Here is a 19747-nt window from a genome sequence, read left to right on the forward strand (position 1 = left end):
AGAGGGCGCGTCAGTCAAGGGGCTCGGTGCCCTCAGGCGGAAGCGGCTCGCTCGGAGCGGGTACGTGCGGCCGGGCCGGGCGGGACGGGACCGGGACCGGGACCGGGACAGGGACAGGGACAGGGACAGGGACACGGACAGTGACACAGAGCGGGATGGGGGCACACAGAGACAGCGGGACCCGGGCCGCTCCCCTGGGACACCGGCACGTCCCGCTGTGGCACGGCTCGTCCGGCCCTGAGGACGCACTGAGGGGAGCAGGGGAAGTTAAAGGAGAAAATGTCTCGTTTTGTCTAAATAACGAGTGTTTGGTCGGGCCGTCGGAGCTGCTGGCGGGGCTCGTCCTGCCCCGTCACGGCCCGGTCCCATGGCAGGCACAGCGATGCGCTCGGAGCTGAGTCAAAATCGGCCTCTGGAGAATTGCGAAATCGAGATTTTTTTTTTTTTTTCCCTTGCCTCCTCAAGTCTTCCAACTTTAATAACGCTCTTAACCCCCGCTGCGGGCAGTTCTGGGGCTGAGCAGCACATTGCTGTGAAGGGATAAATCGTGGATTGGATTGGCTTGGCTTGGGGGGACCTTAAATCCCACCCATTCCCACCCCTGCCAGGGCAGGGACACTTCCCATTGTCCCAGGCTGCTCCTCAGTGTCCAGCCTGGCCTTGGGCACTGCCAGGGATGGGGCCTTGTGAGGAATCTAAATATAATTAATATAACTTTTTAATAATTCTGCCACACAGCCTTGCTTTTGTATAAATTCATTTAAAACTTCCTTTCTTTGCTCTTGTCTTTCTGTAGTACTTAAAGATTAGACAGCAGAGCCCAGTGCTGTGGAACAGGGAGAACTGAAAGTGAAACTGCAGGAAATCACTGAAAGAAGTGGGAAAATGACAGTGGGGTGTAGCAGAAATGTTCACATAAACCCCTGATATACTTTTCATCCTCTGTGCATGTGGGGAAATGTGTGACCTGAAGGATTTTCTGATGAGTTGCTTGTGGAAGGTACATCTTCAAGGAAAACTTGAATATTCTTCATGCCTTTAGGTTTCTTCCCTTTCTCCTTCTGTCTTTTCCTCTCTTTGGAAACAGGGGTTCTGTTCTTTACTAACCCCACGTTAAGGCATTTTTCTTCCTGCAAATTGTATTTCCTTGCAAATGCTTTCAGTGAAGTCGGCTCATCTGGGGAGGGATGAGCTGAGTTTCAGGTGCAGATGTGGAGCTGCCGTTGTGTTTTCTGTCTGCATAACAGCCCCGTGGGTTTGCTCTCAATGCTGGCATCTGCCAGGGGTGGTTTTTACAGCTCCACTTGTGCTCACCTCGCTCAGAGTCTCCAGTTTGTTCCTGCAGATTTTTGTGGGCTGGACAGGGTGAGGAATGTTCCTGCCTGCCCTTGGGAGAGGGGAGGAGGCTGAGGGAGGGAAGGGCACTGAAGGACAGGAATGCCAAGGGCTGTACCTGCTTCCTCCCTGGGAAGTGTGTGGGTGGAAGAGTTTAAACCAGAGAGCAAGTCCTGGATTATCCAGGAATTCCAGCTGAAGGCATCTGCCTCCGCCAGAGGGCTGTGTGCAGGGAGGTCCCTGGGCTGGCAGCTGTCCCTGTGTCCCTGCTAATCCTCCAGGGGACAAACCTCAGCCTGCCTCTTGTGCTGTCCGTGGAGCCTCGGCTTCACCATGGAGCTGGGATCTTAAATGCAGTTTATTGTTTCCTTCCTCTTTTTCTAAGGAATCGTGGAGAATTATGGGTCATGGAGTGTTTGGGTAGGGAGGGAACCTAAATCCCACCCAGTGCCACCCTGCCACGGCAGGGACACCTCCCACTGCCCCAGGCTGCTCCAGCCCCAGTGTCCAACCTGGCCTTGGGCACTGCCAGGGATCCAGGGGAATCTGAGAATTCCATCCCAGCCCTGCCCACCCTGCCAGGGAACAATTCCCAATTCCCAATATCCCACCCAGCCCTGCCTTCCTTCAGCTTAAAGCCATTCCCTGTGTGTTGTCCCTCCATGCCCTGGAAATTGTCTCTCTCCAGGTTTCCTGGGGCTCCTCCAGGCCCTGCAAGGCCACCCTGAGCTCAGCCCAAAACTTCTCCTGTGCAGGGGAACAATCCCAGCTGTGCCAGCCTTTCCTCCCAGCAGAGCTGCTCCATCCCTCTGCTCATCCTGGAGCCTCCTCTGGGCTCTCTGCAGCAGCTCCAGCTCCTCCTGGGCTGGGACAGGGCTGGGGCAGCTCTGCAGGTGGGCTCTCACCTCTGGGGCACAATCCCAAAATCCCAAAATCCCAATCCCTTTCCTATTTCTTGTCCCCCAGCCCAGGACACCTCTGCCTCTCTGACTTGCTTCATGGCCCTTTTTCCCACAGGGATGTTCTCTTGAGGTCCCTTGGGAGGATCTCTCCCCTCCCCTGTATCAGTACATTCCTTTTCTCTGCCATATTAAATCCAGGATATTTTAGCTGGATTTCTTGAACACTTTTTGAGGAGTTTCACATCCCTTTTGGGTTGTCCCTGTCCCAGAGCAGCTGGGGCTGCCCCTGGATCCCTGGCAGTGCCCAAGGCCAGGCTGGACACTGGGGCTGGAGCAGCCTGGCACAGTGGGAGGTGTCCCTGCCATGGCAGGGGTGGCACTGGGTGGGATTTGGGGTCCCTCAAACCCAAAGCATTCCATAATTCCCTGTTTCCCTGCAGCCACTCCCAGGCAGGGCCCCTCAGCTCCACAGTGGGGACAGCAGCAGGAACCGTGAGAGTTCCAGTGTGGGCGGGTGAGGAACTGGGAGGGGAAAGCAGGAATTGCTGCAGGAGAGGGACAGACACAGCTCTGAAGAGGAACTAAGAAAGGGGAGCCATTTAAGGGGGGAAAATGAGGAAGGGCTTCAGGAGCAGTTGTAAATCAGCTGAGGGAGCTGGGAAGGGGATGGAGAATTCCTGAGGGAGCTGGGAAGGGGCTGGAGAATTCCTGAGGGAGCTGGGAAGGGGCTGGAGAGTTCCTGAGGGAGCTGGGAAGGGGCTGAGCCTGGAGAAAAGGAGGCTCAGGGGGACCTTGTGGCTCTGCACAGCTCCTCCAGGAGGGGACAGCCGGGGGGTCGGGCTCTGCTCCAGGGAACAGGGACAGGAGGAGAGGGAACGGCCTCAGGCTGGGCCAGGGCAGGCTCAGCTGGGACAGCAGCAGCAATTTCCCCATGGAAAGGGGGCTCAGGCCCTGGCAGGGGCTGCCCAGGGAGCTTTGGAGTCACTGTGGCAGTGTTCAGGAGGAGTCAGGATGTGGCCCTTGGGGACAGGGTTTAGGGTGGTGCTGGCTGGGACTGGATGATCTCAAAGGTCTTTCCCCACCCTGATGATCCTGGAATTCTGTAGAAGCACAGCAATTCCCTGTGAAAGCTGTGGGATGAGCAGGGAAAGGTTTCCCATTGCCAGGGAAAGGTGAGAGGAGAATTATTGAGGAGAACAACCAGATGGCTGAGCCCAGATGCTGCACAAATTAAAATAACTTTGGAATTTGAAGCACTATCACAAGGGTGGGTTTCTGGAGGACAAACTTGGATCCTGTTCCAGGAGGTGACCTGTGTTTCTAGCATAGACAAACTGTTTATTGATTGATTTTTATTCCACTTCTTCTCACTGCTGTTATTAAGCAGAAAATGTTCTCCATCAGTCTGTGCTGTCACACAGTCATGAAGGACATTTTTGTTAGTCTTTATCAAATGGCTGGAAATGAATTATGACATGTTGGGAAATGCAGAAGTTGACAGTACTAAACCAAATTAGAATGGTGCTAAGAGCAGTTGTGAGTCAGTTAATTATCTTTGTTTTCCTCTTCCCATAATTAAGGTTATCTGAGATCTTTTCTCTGTGCAGTGAGACCTTCTTTACCCTCAGAATCAAGGGGTTTTTTTGCTGAGTTGGGCTCTTTTTCTCTGTGTTAAAAAGGCACTAAATCATACTATCTGTTAGATTGGAGTCTGGAAACATTACTGTTTAATTGAGACTCCTTGACATGACTTAAGGACCAAGTTCTGCCATAAGCTTTTGGGTTGTGTGATTTTCTTTTGTAGTTCTGTGTAAGGGAGGTTGTTTTGTGAATATTGCTCAATACAGCATCAACAGAGTTTATCATGGAATGGTTTGGGTTGGGAGGGCTTGAAAACAATTTTGTTCCCTCTCCTGCCATGGGGGGGGGCAAATTCCTCTGGAAGGTTGTATATAAAAACCTGAATTCTGGAAAAACCCCCAGACTGTAACTCACCAGAGCTGTCTAACACCTCGAGATGTTGCTGATTGATGCTGAGAGTCTGCTGGAGCAGAGGCTGGACAGAGTCAAAGCAAAAAAGCAGGGATTTATTAAAAGGCCTTCACAGATTCACCTTGGGCAGCACAAGAGCCTGGCTGTGGCTACACCCAAGATGGACTCAGAGTCACGAGTTCTCACACTTTTATAGGTTTTGGTCCATTTCCATATTGGGGTTAATTACAATTACAGCTCCAGGTTATGAGGTCCCATCCACCCAGGTTGCTCCCCCCAATTCTCTGCTGTTTGCACTTTTTGGGGCTGAAGCTGCAGCCCCAAGCAAAATCAGATCTCCTAAAACCATAATAAGCTTTTTATACCCTTTTTAGTTTCTCCAGTAAATCTATCCTGTTGTTATTTTCATTCTAATCTTATGTTTTATTATTCCATTGAGTTAATTAAGAGCATTTTTCTGTTAGGATTGATCTCTGTTAACGTTGATTGTTCTTAAGTTTATTCAGGGTCAGGTCTAATTCTTACTCATTTTAAGATTTCATGTTTTATTCCATTTTTATTAATTTTTATTCAGTGTCAGTAATGTCATCTTTAAGTTTTCCTAAGAACATTTTGGTAATATATATATATATATATAGTATACACTATATGTGTACATGTACTTTAACAAGTATATCCTTGGTGTTTAAATTGCTTATCCAAGTTGGGAGATTATTTTGCTTTAGGGACAAGATGAATTTAACCAAGGCACCAGTGACACAGGAGAATGAGTGTGTTAAACCTTTGCACCTTTATTGTAAATTCTGCTGCAGACAGCCCAGAGGAGTGAGAAATGCCCTGGTGCCCTTGGTTCTGGGGCTGGAAAAGGATTGTCCCGTGTGCCTGAGCTGCCAGGGGAGCTTGGTGCCACTTTGTGTGGAGTTCAGAGTTCCACAGTAATGCAGTGTTTTACTGCAGTGTGTGACTGTGTGATGCACTGCAGCATCTGGGAAATAATCTGTGTGACTGTGTGATCCATTACAGAATCTGAGAAATAATCTGTGTGACTGTGTGATCCATTACAGAATCTGGGAAATAATCTGTGTGACTGTGTAGTGCACTGCAGCATCTGGGAAATAACCTGTGTGACTGTGTGATCCATTACAAAATCTGGGAAATAATCTGTGTGACTGTGTGATCCATTACAGAATCTGGGAAATAACCTGTGTGACTGTGGGATGCACTGCAGCATCTGGGAAATAACCTGTGTGACTGTGTGATCCATTAAAGAATCTGGGAAATAATCTGTGTGACTGTGTAATGCACTGCAGCATCTGGAGAATAATCTGTGTGACTGTGTGATCCATTACAGAATCTGGGAAATAATCTGTGTGACTGTGTGATGCACTGCAGAATCTGGAGAATAATCTGTGTCTCTATGTAATCCATTACATCTGGGAAATAATCTGTGTGACTGTGTAATGCACTGCAGAATCTGGGAGATAATCTGTGTGACTGTGTAATCCATTACAGAATCTGGGAAATAATCTGTGTGACTGTGTAGTGCACTGCAGCATCTGGGAAATAATCTGTGTGACTCTGTAATCCACTACAGAATCTGGGAAATAATCTGTGTGACTGTGTAGTGCACTGCAGAATCTGGAAAATGTGGAAGCTCAGACTGAATCCATCCTGACCTCACCCTTGGCTGTGTTTCAGGCACTCAGGAGCGGCTGTTGATGGAAGAGTCCAGGAGGGAGTGCTGGGCCAGCGGGGCAGCGTGAGCTGTGGCCATGGCAGGGTTCCTGGACAATTTCCGCTGGCCAGAGTGCGAGTGCATCGACTGGAGCGAGCGCCGCAACGCCGTCGCCTCCATCGTGGCCGGGGTGCTGGTGAGCCACAAACAGTCACACTTGTGCCTCGGGTTCTGCCAGTTCTCCCTTTTAACTTCCCCAAAGACAGCCTGTTCCTTCCAGGGCTCGCTGTGGGGTTGTCAGCAGCGTTTTCACAAGTCCTGTGACGTTGCTGATCATGAGCCCTTTCTGCTCTCTCTTCTTGAAAAGAAATTCCTTGTGGATTTCCTGCAGAATTGGGTCTGTTAGAATGGATCTGTTCTGCACAGTCTCCATCTCATGTGTGTTTAGAGTCTGGATTCTTGTTCTTAAGGGGAAGAAGGAACAGGGAATTTCACAGAAATTGCAGAGGGAATTTCACAGAATCCCAGAAGGGTTTGGGTTGGGAGGGACCTCACAGCCCATCCACGGGCAGGGACACCTTCCACTGTCCCAGGCTGCTCCAAGCCCCAAAGTCCAACCTGGCCTTGGACACTGCCACAGCTGCTTTGGGCATAAATTTATCCATACCCCACTCCTTAATTTGTGCAGAAAGTGTGGCTGATTCCCAAGCACTCCTCTGAACACAGGAACGCTGGGATTTGTGCAGGCATTGCCCATCGAACACATTTAAATCATTATCCAGAAGAACTGGTGCTTGTTGGAGGCCAGTTAAGGCAGTGCTGTCCAGACCACTGGCCTGGCTGTCCTGGCTGTGCCGTGCCCCCCAGGCTCACCCCCTGTGTCTGTGGCCAGTTTTTCACAGGCTGGTGGATCATGATCGATGCTGCCGTGGTTTATCCCAAGCCGGAGCAGCTGAACCACGCCTTCCACACCTGTGGGGTCTTCTCCACGCTGGCCTTCTTCATGTGAGTGCTGGGCACAGGGACTCACCACATAACCACCAGGAACTCAACCAGGCTTAGGGACAGTGTGTCCAGTATGGATAAATCAGAGAATCAGGGAATGGTTTGGGTTGGAGGGACCCCAAATCCCCCCCAGTGCCACCCTGCCATGGCAGGGACACCTCCCACTGCCCCAGGCTGCTCCAGCCCCAGTGTCCAACCTGGCCTTGGGCACTGCAGGGATGGAGAAATCAATACTCACCTCAATATGAAACAATTGGATGCATTTCCCTCAGCTTTTACAATTTTTACAGCTGTTCCTTGCCCAAAACTTCCTCAGACGGGAGGGGTAACAATAGCCTGGCTCTTGTCTTGGAGATGCAAATAAAAGTAACAACTTTTATTGAATCATTCAATATTGGCAAGAAAAAAGGATGACTTGGGATCTGTGACTACAACAGAGTGCCAGGGAATTTTCCCAAAATTTGTTACATCATAAAAATTAAAAAAAAAAAACAAAAAACAAAAAACAAAAAAACAAACAAAAAAAACCCCAAAAAACAAAAAACCAAAAAAACCCACAAACAAACAAAAAAAAAACCAAAACCAAAAGAAACTGGGGTTTTACTTAGAACTCTGAATTGATTTTCTGCAATCTGAAGTATATCTCTGTTTTTTGCCCCCCAGGATAAATGCTGTGTCAAATGCACAGGTGAGAGGAGACAGCTACAGTGATGGATGCTTAGGAAGAACAGGTAAATTAACTCTACAAAGCCTCAGGTGAAGGACTGATCATTTACCTGCTGGGGTTTTTTCCAAGAGATGGTGAAAGAAATAATCACAATAAGGAGTAGGAGAGAACTTCTGAGAATTAATTTCTTTACAGAATTAACCCTTGGAGATAAGTGCTGGCTTTGTTAGAAAGGGAACTTGGTGAAATCCAGTTTCTGGATGTCTTGGCTTCCTAAACTTTCCCTGCAAATCCTGGAAAGCTGCTGGGAGAAATGAGTTCCTGTCTGGGGGTGGCTCTGGAGCAGGCATTCCCTAGGGATGTGTCACAAACATTTCCATTTCCCCTGTGTCACTGCTGTGGGTGTTCCTGGACCTGCTGTCCCCTCTGCTTCCATTCATCATTCCCTTTCTATTTCCCACATGGATCCCAGCAGCCTTTTCCATGGGATTTGTAAATTTGGAGGGATTTGCTGCCATTTGAAGTGGCCTGTGGTGCTTTTTTGTGTGTCATTCATGTCCCAGCTCCAGAGAACTTTAGCACAGGAGTATATTTCTTTCCCAATGACTGAGCAGGTGGATTTTGTCCTTGATCCTTGGGTTTAACCCTTTCCATTTGTGCATTCAGTGAGATCATGTGTTCCATCCTCCCAGAGGAGCAGCTGCATTGCCTGCCTCTGTGGATAAAAATCCACATTTCACTCTCCCTGCAGGGGCTCGGATCTGGCTCTTCATCGGCTTCATGTTGATGTTTGGATCACTCATTGCTTCCATGTGGATTCTCTTTGGAGCATATGTTACACAGAGTGAGTTTGGGTATTTGCTCCTCTAGGAAAGTGCTTTTCTTGCCAGTTTTTGGCAGGAAATTCACAGGGATGGAAGCCTGTGGTCTCTGGAAAATCCGAGCCACAGCATCCAGGTTTTATTCTGAGATTGACACTGGAATATCCTGTTAAACTCAGCTCCCAGTAAGTGGAATATCCTGTTAAACCCAGCTCCCAGTAACTGAAATGTCCTGTTAAACCCAGCTCCCAGTAAGTGGAATATCCTGTTAAACCCAGCTCCCAGTAAGTAGAATATCCTGTTAAACCCAGCTCCCAGTAACTGGAATGTCCTGTTAAACCCAGCTCCCAGTAACTGGAATGTCCTGTTAAACCCAGCTCCCAGTAAGTGGAATACCCTGTTAAACCCAGCTCCCAGTAACTGGAATGTCCTGTTAAACCCAGCTCCCAGTAACTGGAATGTCCTGTTAAACCCAGCTCCCAGTAAGTGGAATATCCTGTTAAACCCAGCTCCCAGTAACTGGAATTCCTGTTAAACCCAGCTCCCAGTAACTGGAATACCCTGTTAAACCCAGCTCCCAGTAACTGGAATGTCCTGTTAAACCCAGCTCCCAGTAAGTGGAATACCCTGTTAAACCCAGCTCCCAATAAGTGGAATATCCTGTTAAACCCAGCTCCCAGTAACTGGAATTCCTGTTAAACCCAGCTCCCAGTAACTGGAATATCCTGTTAAATCCACCTGCCAGAACTAAAGAACTGAGTGTTTCCTCTGTTCTTCTGCAGACACTAATGTGTACCCTGGATTAGCAGTGTTTTTCCAGAATGCATTAATATTTTTCAGGTAAGTTACCTGGGCAAATTCCCCCCTTTCCAAAGGGACTTTCCTGCTTCCATACACTGATACTCCTGGAAAAGCAGCTCTGTTTTCTGCTCCCATTGCTGCAGAGCTGAGAGACAAGGTTGATTTGCCCCTGCCCAGGCTCTTTGCTCCCTCCCACTCCAGCAGTTGGTCCAGCTGTCTCTGCTCCCTCTGGATGTGCAGCTCTGGAATGTGGGTGGCCAGGGATGCACAGAGTTTTCTGGATGAGGGATTGCCAGTGTCTTTGGAAAATGGCAATCATTCGCCTCTGTCCTGCAATCCCTTGGCTCCCCTCCCAGCAGAGCCAGCTGGGGATTCCATTCCCCTTTTCCAGACTATTTCACACCAATGGCTCAGGTCTCTGGTACTTGATATTCCCTTATTTCCTTTCACTGGCTGAGCTTGCAGTTATACAGAGTGAGAATTCCTTTTTGCAGGAGCATGCTGGTGTGTTTTGTAACAGCACACTGGATTTATTTCAAATAATATTATTAAATCTATCATGTAACAGTTGAAAATCGATTTGGAGTCTCTAATAACTCCTTTTAGCTGTGGAATGCATTTCGCAATCCACAGATTTTATTGATAAAAGGCACTGAAAGTGTTAAACGGTGTCAGTTCCAAGATCAGTCACTGAAAGTTCATCTCACCTCCTTTCTTCTTCCAATTCCTGGCTGATCCTTTTCCTTCCAGCCCCACACCAGATGCTCTGCAGTGACCTGGATGGATGGGTTCTGGAAAATGAGGGATATTCCTGCAGGAAACAGCAGCTCCTAAATCCCCTCTGGGATTGAAAAGGGAAACTGCTGGAGGCAGATTTTGTGTCTTTTTTAGAATCCCGGAAGGTTTGGGTTTGAAGGGACCTTAAATCCCATCCAGTCCCACCTGGGCAGGGACACCTTCCCCTATCCCAGGTGGCTCCAAACCCTGTCCAGCCTGCCCTGGGACACTGCCAGGCATGGGGCAGCCACAACATGTGGCATTTTGGAAATCAGATTGTGATATGGATCTGATTCTCTACCACAGGCTTAATACTCTTTCTGATCTGTTCATAAAAAACGGAATTGTTTAGGTTTTATCCCAGCACATCCTGTCACGTTGAGCTGATTCCCAGGTGCCAGAGTGACACTTGCTACTCTGGACTCCTTGAATTTCATAACTCCCAGGCTTTTCCTTCAGAAGGGCTGTGAAAGTGGGTGTTTTTCTGTTTGAGCTTCAGCTGGCTCCCACAGTTCCTGCCATGCACAGGAAACTAATTATAAACACCAAATCCTGATCTGACTGAAAGTTCAGGGCTGGGCTGTTGATTTGCACAGGGTAAGATTTAAGGATACTGTTAAAATTACCCTATGTGTGGACTGATTTTTATTTCTTTTTTTTTTCCCCCCAGCACCCTGATCTACAAGTTTGGGAGAACAGAAGAGCTGTGGGGCTGAGCTGTGGGGCTGAGCTCCCTGCCGGCTCGCTCCATAGTTGCCATGTGGTTCTTGTCTGTAGATAATTCCCAGTCCTTTGTCCTTGGTTTGCTGCCCAAACTGCTGGAAGTGAGACAATTGCAGGCTCTGTGAAGCTCCCCTGGCCATTCACACGTGTGAATATGTACATAGGACAGCACCTAGCATTTCAAAGGGCATGGCAGCTGCCAGGCTTCCCTGCTCCAGGCTTTCTCCTTCATCCATGCCTTTCCATCAGCTTCCTCTTCCAGAGCTCACCGTGTCCGGGGCTTCAGTGAGCAGTTAGTGAGCAAACAGGACAGAGCCCATCCCAGAGCGGGGGCCCAGCTGGGATAAGAGCTGATTTTAAACATTTTCTATTATTGTTCAGGTAAATACAAAGTAGATTTTTTTTTTTGTCTTCTTTTGGTAAAAGGTTATGGGTTTTTAAGCAAGTCCCTACACTCAGCAGGTTGTGCATGGCAAAGCAAAGTATTCCTGACTCGTGATGGCTCTGGCACAAAGGACATTTTGCTGGCACCACAGTCCTTGGAATTAATTTCATGCTGCTCAGTGTAAGAGATACCAGTTGGTATTTAATGTATTTCCTGATATTAGAATAAAAAAACTCCAACAAACTGATGCCAGTTGTACTTGATATAAAGAATAAATGAGTCAGAGCAATGTAGCAATCTTGCTACTTGGGCAAGTCTCACTGTCTCCAGGGGAAGCTGTTTGCTGATAAATGAGTTTTCCTGACCTGTTCCCTCTCTGCTTAAAAGGATGTGGGGTATGGATGGATTTACTGCTCAGTCCAACCTTGCAATAATTTCAAATTTCAATAAATTCTAGGTGTGACGCACACCCAGTTTTAGGGCTGCTATTGCCCCAGCTAAAATGTATTTATCTCTTACATTTTATGGCTGATTCCATTAATGAATGATTGAAATCCAGTTTCATCTCAGTGGAGTGAAACAGAAAGTGAGGCTGAGGATGCTGGAGTCCCTGGAGTGTCCCTGTAGCTCCATTTGCTGGGGTGAGTCCTTCTCACGAGTTCTCTGTGGTTTTTACAGCATTGCTCTCCCCTGGCTCCCAAGGCTTTTACAGCTTCCCCACATCCAAGCTGCTGCCTCGGTGGTGGCAGGAGCTGAGTGGAAATGCTGTGCTGGGAACTGGGAACTGTTTGGCACCTGCTGTGGGTGGGAACTGCTGCAGGAGCAGGAGCTGGGGCCAGTTTGGAGCTGCCCCTGTGCCCTGGCTGCTGTAAGGCCATCCCACTGCTTGGGATTCCAGAAAGCTGCAGGAAAAGTGAGCTCAGGTGCTCAAAACGGTGACTTCTGGACAGCAACTCACCTTTGTACACGCCTGCCCCACACATAAAGCCAGGCTTTGGGCCAGGCCTGTCAGGTTTGTTGGCCAGGAGCTCAGAAATGTTTGTTGGGCTCTTTAGGAATTCGGGAATGAGCGTGGCCTGGAACTAATCCCAGTGCCAGGAGCTTGAGCCTGGACTTGCAGCTGGAACGTGGAAGCCAGGCTGGGAGAGCTGGGGAGAGGAGAAGCTCCAGGGAGAGCTCAGAGCCCTGCCAGGGCCTGAAGGGGCTCCAGGAGAGCTGCAGAGGGACTGGGGACAGGGATGGAGGGACAGGAGCCAGGGAATGGCTCCCACTGCCACAGGGCACTTCTACACCTCACAACCCAAGGGGACAGGGAGGGCTCAGTGACAACAGCCCTGCTTTTTAATTGTTTGTATAAAAATATTTAACACCACACTCCCTAACACAAGTCCATTGCACGGTTTATTCAGGAAGACACAGATATTCCCAGGGGGTTTTAACCTTATTTCTGTCCTCTGGCTGAGTTTGGTGTTCCTTTTTGTGAGCTGTGGGTGATTAAAGCAGACCTGGTGCTGACCTGGCAATTCCTACATGAGTCGGGCTTCCCTGGACCCCCCTTGTCAGCAGCCTAACCCCAAGGGATTAGGTCTGATCTGCAAGGAAACATCTGCTGAAGCTTTTGGCAGCTGCTGGCCTGGGCTGTTCCTGGAAAGGTTGGGGCAGTGGCACCCCAGCTCTGCCAGGGCCCTCCAACCAGGCACTTCCAAAAAACCCCACATTTTTAATTGTTTTTTTTTTAACTATTTGTATCAAACCCAAAGGGAAAAAAACCAAATAACCACATTTTTCTTAGTACAGAAGAGGTTAACTTGTTCTTTGTGCTTTATTGGACTGCAGACCCCACAGGGGGTGATGTGGGGTTTAACCTGGGCTCTTGTGCTTTAAGGCACTAAAACCAGAGCTCTCAGTCACCTTCTCTTCTGCTGGTGCTCAGCAAGAGGTTTTAGTGTCTGACAGCGACTGAGACTGGAAAAACCCGGAGCAAAATTCCTTTCAGGTGCTTTGTGGTGTGCAGGGCCCTGGCCTGCCTGCAGCAGCAGATTAATGCTCCCACGAGGGTGGGAGGAGGCAGATAAGAGCAGAACTCTCTGGGAGGGGCTCTTGGCACAGGTTCATCCCGAGGAAAGTACCCACACATTTGTTTTCAGTTTGTCCCGCACTTAAAATGAATCAGGAAAGCAGACTGGGGTGGGTATAATGGGAGTATTATTGCCAACAGAAACAGAACCAGTATAAATGGAATTGCAGCTCTTCACTCCCTGAAAGATCCCACGTTATCCCACATCAATAAAGTGCAGTTATTCCTCCAAGCTGGGGTGGGGATTCACCCCTTGTATCCACCTGTCTGCAGGCAATTTAGTGTTCCTTTCCTTCCCCTTCCACGTTCCTTTTCTCTCCTTTTGGCAGAGAGAGGAGCTGGGCAGAGGCCCCTGGAGCACCAGGATGGTCCTGTGACCCCAGGGAATGTCCTGTGACCCCAGGGAATGTCCTGTGATCCCAGGGAATGTCCTCTCATCCCAGTGTCCATGTTGAGGATGGTCCTGTGATCCCAGGGAATGTCCTGTGATCCCAGGGAATGTCCTCTCATCCCAGTGTCCATGTTGAGGATGGTTCTGTGACCCCAGGGTCTGTGTTTATGATTGTCCTGTGATCCCAGGGAATGTCCTGTGATCCCAAAGTCTGTGCTCAGGATGGTTCTGTGACCCCAGGGAATGTCCTCTCATCCCAGAGTCCATGTTGAGGATGGTCCTGTGACCCCAGGGTCTATGTTTAGGATTCTCCTGTGATCCTAGGGATGGTTCTGTGACCCCAGGGAATGTCCTGTGACCCCAGGGAATGTTCTCTGATCCCAGAGTCCATGTTCAGGACTCTCCTGTGATCCCAGAACCAATGTTCAGGATTCTCCTGTGACCCCAGGGACCATGTTCAGGACTCTCCTGTGACCCCAGGGACCATGTTTAGGATTCTCCTGTGACCCCAGAGTCCATGATCAGGACTCTCCTGCCAGCAGCCTCACCATGGCAGCAGCTCTGGCCAGTGCTGGGGCAGGTGACACTCACTGGGGTGGCCCTTCAGAGGCTGCCCTGGCCCTGGAGGTGTTGGGTGAAGGATCCTCACCCTCCTGGCCACCTTCTCCTCCAAGCACAAGAGCCTGGGGCTCCTCCTCAGCAGGACTGTACAGCTCCTCCAAGCCAGCCACGTCGGGGTCCCTCAGGAACTGGAAAAAAACCACAAACCACCAGGTTAGGTCCTGTTAGAGACCCCAAAGCCAACAAATTGCTCCAGCCCAGGAGCTGCTACCTGGACATCCCATCCTGGGCTTCCTTGAAACTACACTGAACAAGGAGAATGTTAAAAAACCTTATTTCTGTGAGGAAAAGAAATAAATTATCCCTCCAATATCCCTTCAAGTGAGTTAAAGCAGCTGCAGTTCCTCTGTTTGGGGTTGGGCTGTTTGGGGTTTTTTTTTTTTAATAAATTTTGGCCAATCTTTCCATGTCAGTTCAAATTCCTTTGAGTTAGGAAGAAACCACTTCCAGCTGGGAGATGCTGAGCTGCAGGAATCAGCACCTGCATTGCTCTGATCAGTGCCAGGCCAGTGGGAGCTGCAGCTTCTCCTGTCACCAGCAACTCCCCAGCTCCCCTTCCCTGCAAACCCAACAGGGAATAAATCAAATAAAGGCTGCTCAGCACAGCAAGCAGCTCTGGAAACGTGGGACAGATTAAATCAGGTTTCAACTCAGGCCCCGCTTTCTGTGCACTCACAACAAGGCCAATGAGGAGTGTCCCACAGACCCACAGGAGTGTCCCACAGACCCACAGGAGTGTCCCACAGACCCACAGGAGTGTCCTGAAACCCACAGGAGTGTCCCACAGACCCACAGGAGTGTCCTGAAACCCACAGGAGTGCCCCACAGACCCACAGGAGTGTCCCACAGACCCACATGAGTGTCCTACAGACCCACAGGAGTGTCCCACAGACCCACAGGAGTGCCCCACACACCCACAGGTGTGTCCCACAGACCCACAGGAGTGTCCCACAGACCCACAGGAGTGTCCTGAAACCCACAGGAGTGTCCCACAGACCCACAGGAGTGTCCTGAAACCCACAGGAGTGCCCCACACACCCAGAGGAGTGTCCTACAAACCCACAGGAATGTCCTGAAACCCACAGGAGTGTCCCACAGACCCACAGGAGTGTCCTGAAACCCACAGGAGTGTCCCACAGACCCACAGGGTGTCCTGAAACGCACAGGAGTGTCCTGAAACCCACAGGAGTGTCCTACAGACCCACAGGAGTGTCCTGCAGACCCATAGGAGTGTCCTGAAACCCACAGGAGTGTCCCACAGACCCACAGGAGTGTCCCACAGACCCACAGGGTGTCCTGCACACACACAGGAGTGTCCTGCAGCCCCACAGGAGTGTCCTGAAACCCACAGGAATGTCCTGCAGACCCACAGGAGTGCCCCACAGACCCACAGGAGTGCCCCACAGACCCACAGGAGTGTTCTACAGACCCATAGGAGTGCCCCACAGACCCACAGGAGTGCCCCACAGACCCACAGGAGTGTCCTGCAGACCCACAGGAGTGTCCTCCAGACCCACAGGAGTGTCCTACAGACCCACAGGAGTGCCCCACAGACCCACAGGAGTGTCCCACAGACCCACAGGAGTGTCCTGAAACCCACAGGAGTCCCTACAGAACTGCTTTCAGTGCCTCAGCATCCCCCACTCGTGGCTGCCAGGAGAGGCCCCAGGCTGATCCCTTTTATTAATTCTCATTTTAACACTCTGCCTGCGCTCTTCTTTTCCTTCTTTCCCTCTCTGTCCTGCCCCATGCCAGGCTGATCCCTTTTATTAATTCTCATTTTAAACACTCTGCCTGCTCCCTTCTTTCCTTCTTTCCCTCTCTGTCCTGCCCCATGCCAGCCCCAGCAGTGCAGGGGATCCAATATTGCTGCTCCTGAATCTGGAAAATTCATCCTCCAGAACACAGCAGGAGCCTCAGCCCTTGCAGCTGCTCTGCATGACAGGCTGCACTGTTTGAATACCCTGCAAAATTATTTTTTAATTATTATTTTAGTACTCAGAACAAGTTTTTTATTTTTAAGGCCCTGTACAGTTATTTAAAAAATAATTTTAAAATTCAGAACAATTATTTTTAAAACTATTTTAATACCCTGTACAAGGACTTTCTTGCTATTTTATTACCCTCTAAAATTATTTTTTTATTATTATTATTTTAATACCCAGTATAAGGATTATTTTATTATTATTAATATCCTGTACAAGTATTTTTTACTATATTAATACTCTTTACAAATATTTTTTTACTATTTTCATACCCTGTACAAGGATTTTTAAGTTATTATTATTTTAATACCCTGTATAAGGATTTTTTATTGTTTTAATACTTACAGGGGTTTTACTCTTAATACACTGAACAACTATTTATTAATTATTTTAATATCTTCTACAAAGAGTTTTTAGTTCTTTTAATATCCTACACATTTTACTGTTTAATACTCTGTAAAAGGACCTTTTCACTATTTTAATATTTTGTACAAGGTTTTTTTTTGTTATTATTTTCATACCCTGTACAAGCATTTTTTTTACTATTTTAATATAATTACAGCGATATATATATATTTTTTTTTTACTATTTTAATCATTGTACAAGGACTTTTTTCATTATTTTCATATCCTGTACAAGCATTTTTTTACTATTTTAATATAATAACAGGAATATTTTTTTTACTATTTTAATCATTGTACCAAGGATTTTTTTTCATCATTTTCATACTCTGTAAAAGCATTTTATTACTATTTTAATATAATTACAGGGATATTTTTTTTACTATTTTAATCATTGTACCAAGGATTTTTTTCATAATTTTCATACCCTGTGCAAGCATTTTTTTTTACTATTTTAATATAATAACAGGGATATTTTTTTTTACTATTTTAACCACAGGAGTGCCACAGGGCTCTGACAGAGACAAAATATTCAGCTCCACGAGCTGCACACAAATAAAAGCTTTAAAACCCCAGAATTTCGTGCTGAATAAGAACTTTTACATCAAAGCTCTGCTTCAGGGCTGCCTCTTGTGCAAGGACAAAAGAGGAAGAAGAGCAGGACTGAAATGAAGAAATGTCTGAGCTACCAGCAGGAAAATGCCCCAGGGTGAGTTTTTCATCTGAGTCCTGCTAAAAAAAAATAAAAAAAAAGGAGAAAAAAAAAAAAAAGAGGAAATGCCCAGGAATAACCCCTTGAGATCATCCTGAGGCGTCAAAACAAGCAATTATAAAAATAGAAAACTGTAAAATAAGCCCAGCCAGGAAAGCTGTGCCCCAGGGCACAGGAAAGGGCTCTCAGCTCAGCAAAACATGAAAGGAGTGGGAGATTACTACCAGAAAAGGCACATTTTGAGACATCACTTGTTTATCTCTATTTCTGTGCAGCAACAACTGCTTTTGTTGAAAAGCAAAGTTTCTCTTCTACAGGAGAAACCCCACAGGTCCCCACGTACCTCCCTGAAGTGTGATGGGATTTCCAGAGGTGGCTGAGCCCAGTATTTGATTTTTTGGTGGTATTTCCACAGGAACAGGGAAGCAGCTACCACCAGATTTAAAGCCACGAACCCCACGGAAAACAGGAAGATGATGTACCAAGCTCGGGTTGCCTCTGGAAAAGAAGGAAAAACATCCAAATACGATATGGCAGGCTCACATTTATGGAATCATGGAATGGTTTGGGTTGGGAGGGACCTTAAACCCCACCCCTGCCATGGCAGGGACACCTCCCACTGTCCCAGGCTGCTCCAACCTGGCCTTGGGCACTGCCAGGGATCCAGGGGAATCTGGGAATTCCATCCCAGCCCCTGCCAGGGAACAATTCCCAATTCCCACTCTCCCACCCAGCCCTGCCCTCTGGCAGTTTAAGGCCACTGCCCCCTGTCCTACCACTTTCTGCCCACATAAAAATCTCTCTCCCTCCCTTTTTAGCCCCTTCAGGCCCTGGCAGGGCTCTGAGCTCTCCCTGGAGCTTCTCCTCTCCAGGTTGAACATTCCCAGCTCTCCCAGCCTGGCTCCAGCCTTGGAGCAGCTCCATTATCCCATTTTACAGCAGGATTAGGAAGGAAAAGGAGAAGGTACCACACAGCCCCTCCATCCCTGATTCTTTTGCCAGAAATGCCAAGTGTGAAGTCCCCATGGTGCTCTCAGCATTCCTGACAAACTGGGTGTGGCAGGGACCAGTCCAGGTGATCCAGGACTCTGTTCCACCCCATCCCACTCCCCACAAAGCCCCATTCCCTCTCCATACCACTGAGGGCAGTTCTGTGACACTCTGGGGCACTTTGCTGCCCTTCTAACAAGTGACCCGAGTAGATCTTCAACTGCACTTGAATGCTGAAGCAATAAAGTGTTGACTCCTTTAGATTTCCAATTTCGAATCGTGTCTTGCTTTCACTTAGCTTCTATTGGAAAGAACAGAAAAGGTGTAACCAGACCAGTTTTCAACGCAAATATCCCTCCCCCATTTAAATTTCTCATTCAAGAAACCAAATTTTTGGTTTTTCTCACTCAGCTTTCCCAAACAACAGAAACAGTGGAATATTTCAGTTTTTCTGGGAGTTTTGATGCAGCTTCTGCAGCAGCTCAGGCAGGGAGCAAAACACGGAGAAATGGAGGGGAAAATGAAACCACAGTGACTCCTTTCCTGGCTCTCAGCTGAAGGTGTTCTGTGTGTGAGAAAAACACACAGTGCTGCAAGGCAGGAAGGATGTGGAGATGCTTGACCAAGGACTCTGAAGCAGAAGGGGGGTGTAAATAATTTTTTTTTTTGCTTCTGCTTTTTAAATGTTTGACTTCACATTGATGTCATTTGGAAGCTTCCTCTTTTTAAATTTTTTTTTAAGCCTGGCTTAACCTCCCCTGTGCCTCTGGGCTGTCCAAACACAATTCCCAGGCCCCCAGGCAGCAGTAGGAGCACACGATGATCCCAAAGATGAACAGGCCCAGCTCATCCCAGTTCATTCCAGCTCATCCCAGCACGATCCTTCCATCTCCTGCTCTCCTGCCTGGCACCAGCAGCTGCTCCTGCAGCTCCCAGCACAGCAAAGGAGCAGGGATTCCCCAAATTGCCTGAGCAAACTGCGGAATCAAAAGCCACCTCTGGCAGCAGTTCTGTCCCCGGCTGTGAAATCAGAGGGATTTCATCCCTTTCCAAAGAGAGGGAGGAAGCTCCCAGGTTGGAAGTGCAGCAATCCCCGTGCCAAGGCCAGGAGCTGTTTCCCCACAGCCAACGGTGACCCTCTGGACACAATACACGGATTTTCTGCCCCACTGCTGCCCTGCCCTCGGTCCCCGGGCACCAAAACAAATTGTAGAGAATTCTCACTTTTTCTGTGGGACTGGAGGAGTTCTCCCAGTAGGACACGAGGTACTGGAGGAGGTCCCCGGGCTCGGGGGTGAAGGGGGGGCTGACACCGACGAGCAGAGAGTCGGGTCTGGCGCTGACATTGTTCACCCTGGGGGGACCCAGAGTGGCTGGAAACAAACAGAGAGAGCAGGGGGAGCCTGGGGGCACAGCTGCCTCCAGCTCCACACAATCCCAAATCCTGGGGCTGGAAAAGCCCTCCCAGCCCAGGGAGTCCCAGCTG

General features: G+C 48.6%; 2 protein-coding genes across 2 annotated transcripts in view; one reads left to right on the forward strand and one right to left on the reverse strand.

Annotated features, from left to right (window-relative positions):
• TMEM50B (transmembrane protein 50B) lies at positions 1-11326 on the forward strand. The gene is given in 7 exon segments (NM_001245717.1): positions 1-60; positions 5928-6100; positions 6797-6909; positions 7573-7640; positions 8328-8420; positions 9180-9237; positions 10646-11326. Coding segments are annotated over 6 exon segments (477 nt in total). The 5' UTR covers positions 1-60; positions 5928-6001; the 3' UTR covers positions 10692-11326.
• The window catches only part of IFNGR2 (interferon gamma receptor 2), a 19899-nt gene continuing 10794 nt past the window's right edge, over positions 10643-19747 (reverse strand). Inside the window, exons 4-7 of the mRNA XM_072936219.1 lie at positions 19486-19634; positions 18409-18562; positions 17615-17769; positions 10643-14300 (exon numbers count right to left, since the gene is read on the reverse strand). Of these exons, the coding sequence (XP_072792320.1) occupies positions 14139-14300; positions 17615-17769; positions 18409-18562; positions 19486-19634 (620 nt within the window). The 3' untranslated portion in view covers positions 10643-14138. The remainder of the gene's footprint in view (positions 14301-17614; positions 17770-18408; positions 18563-19485; positions 19635-19747) is intronic.

Source organism: Taeniopygia guttata, chromosome 1 (genome assembly GCF_048771995.1).
Source record: "Taeniopygia guttata chromosome 1, bTaeGut7.mat, whole genome shotgun sequence".
In the NCBI taxonomy this organism is placed as follows: Eukaryota; Metazoa; Chordata; class Aves; order Passeriformes; family Estrildidae; genus Taeniopygia; species Taeniopygia guttata.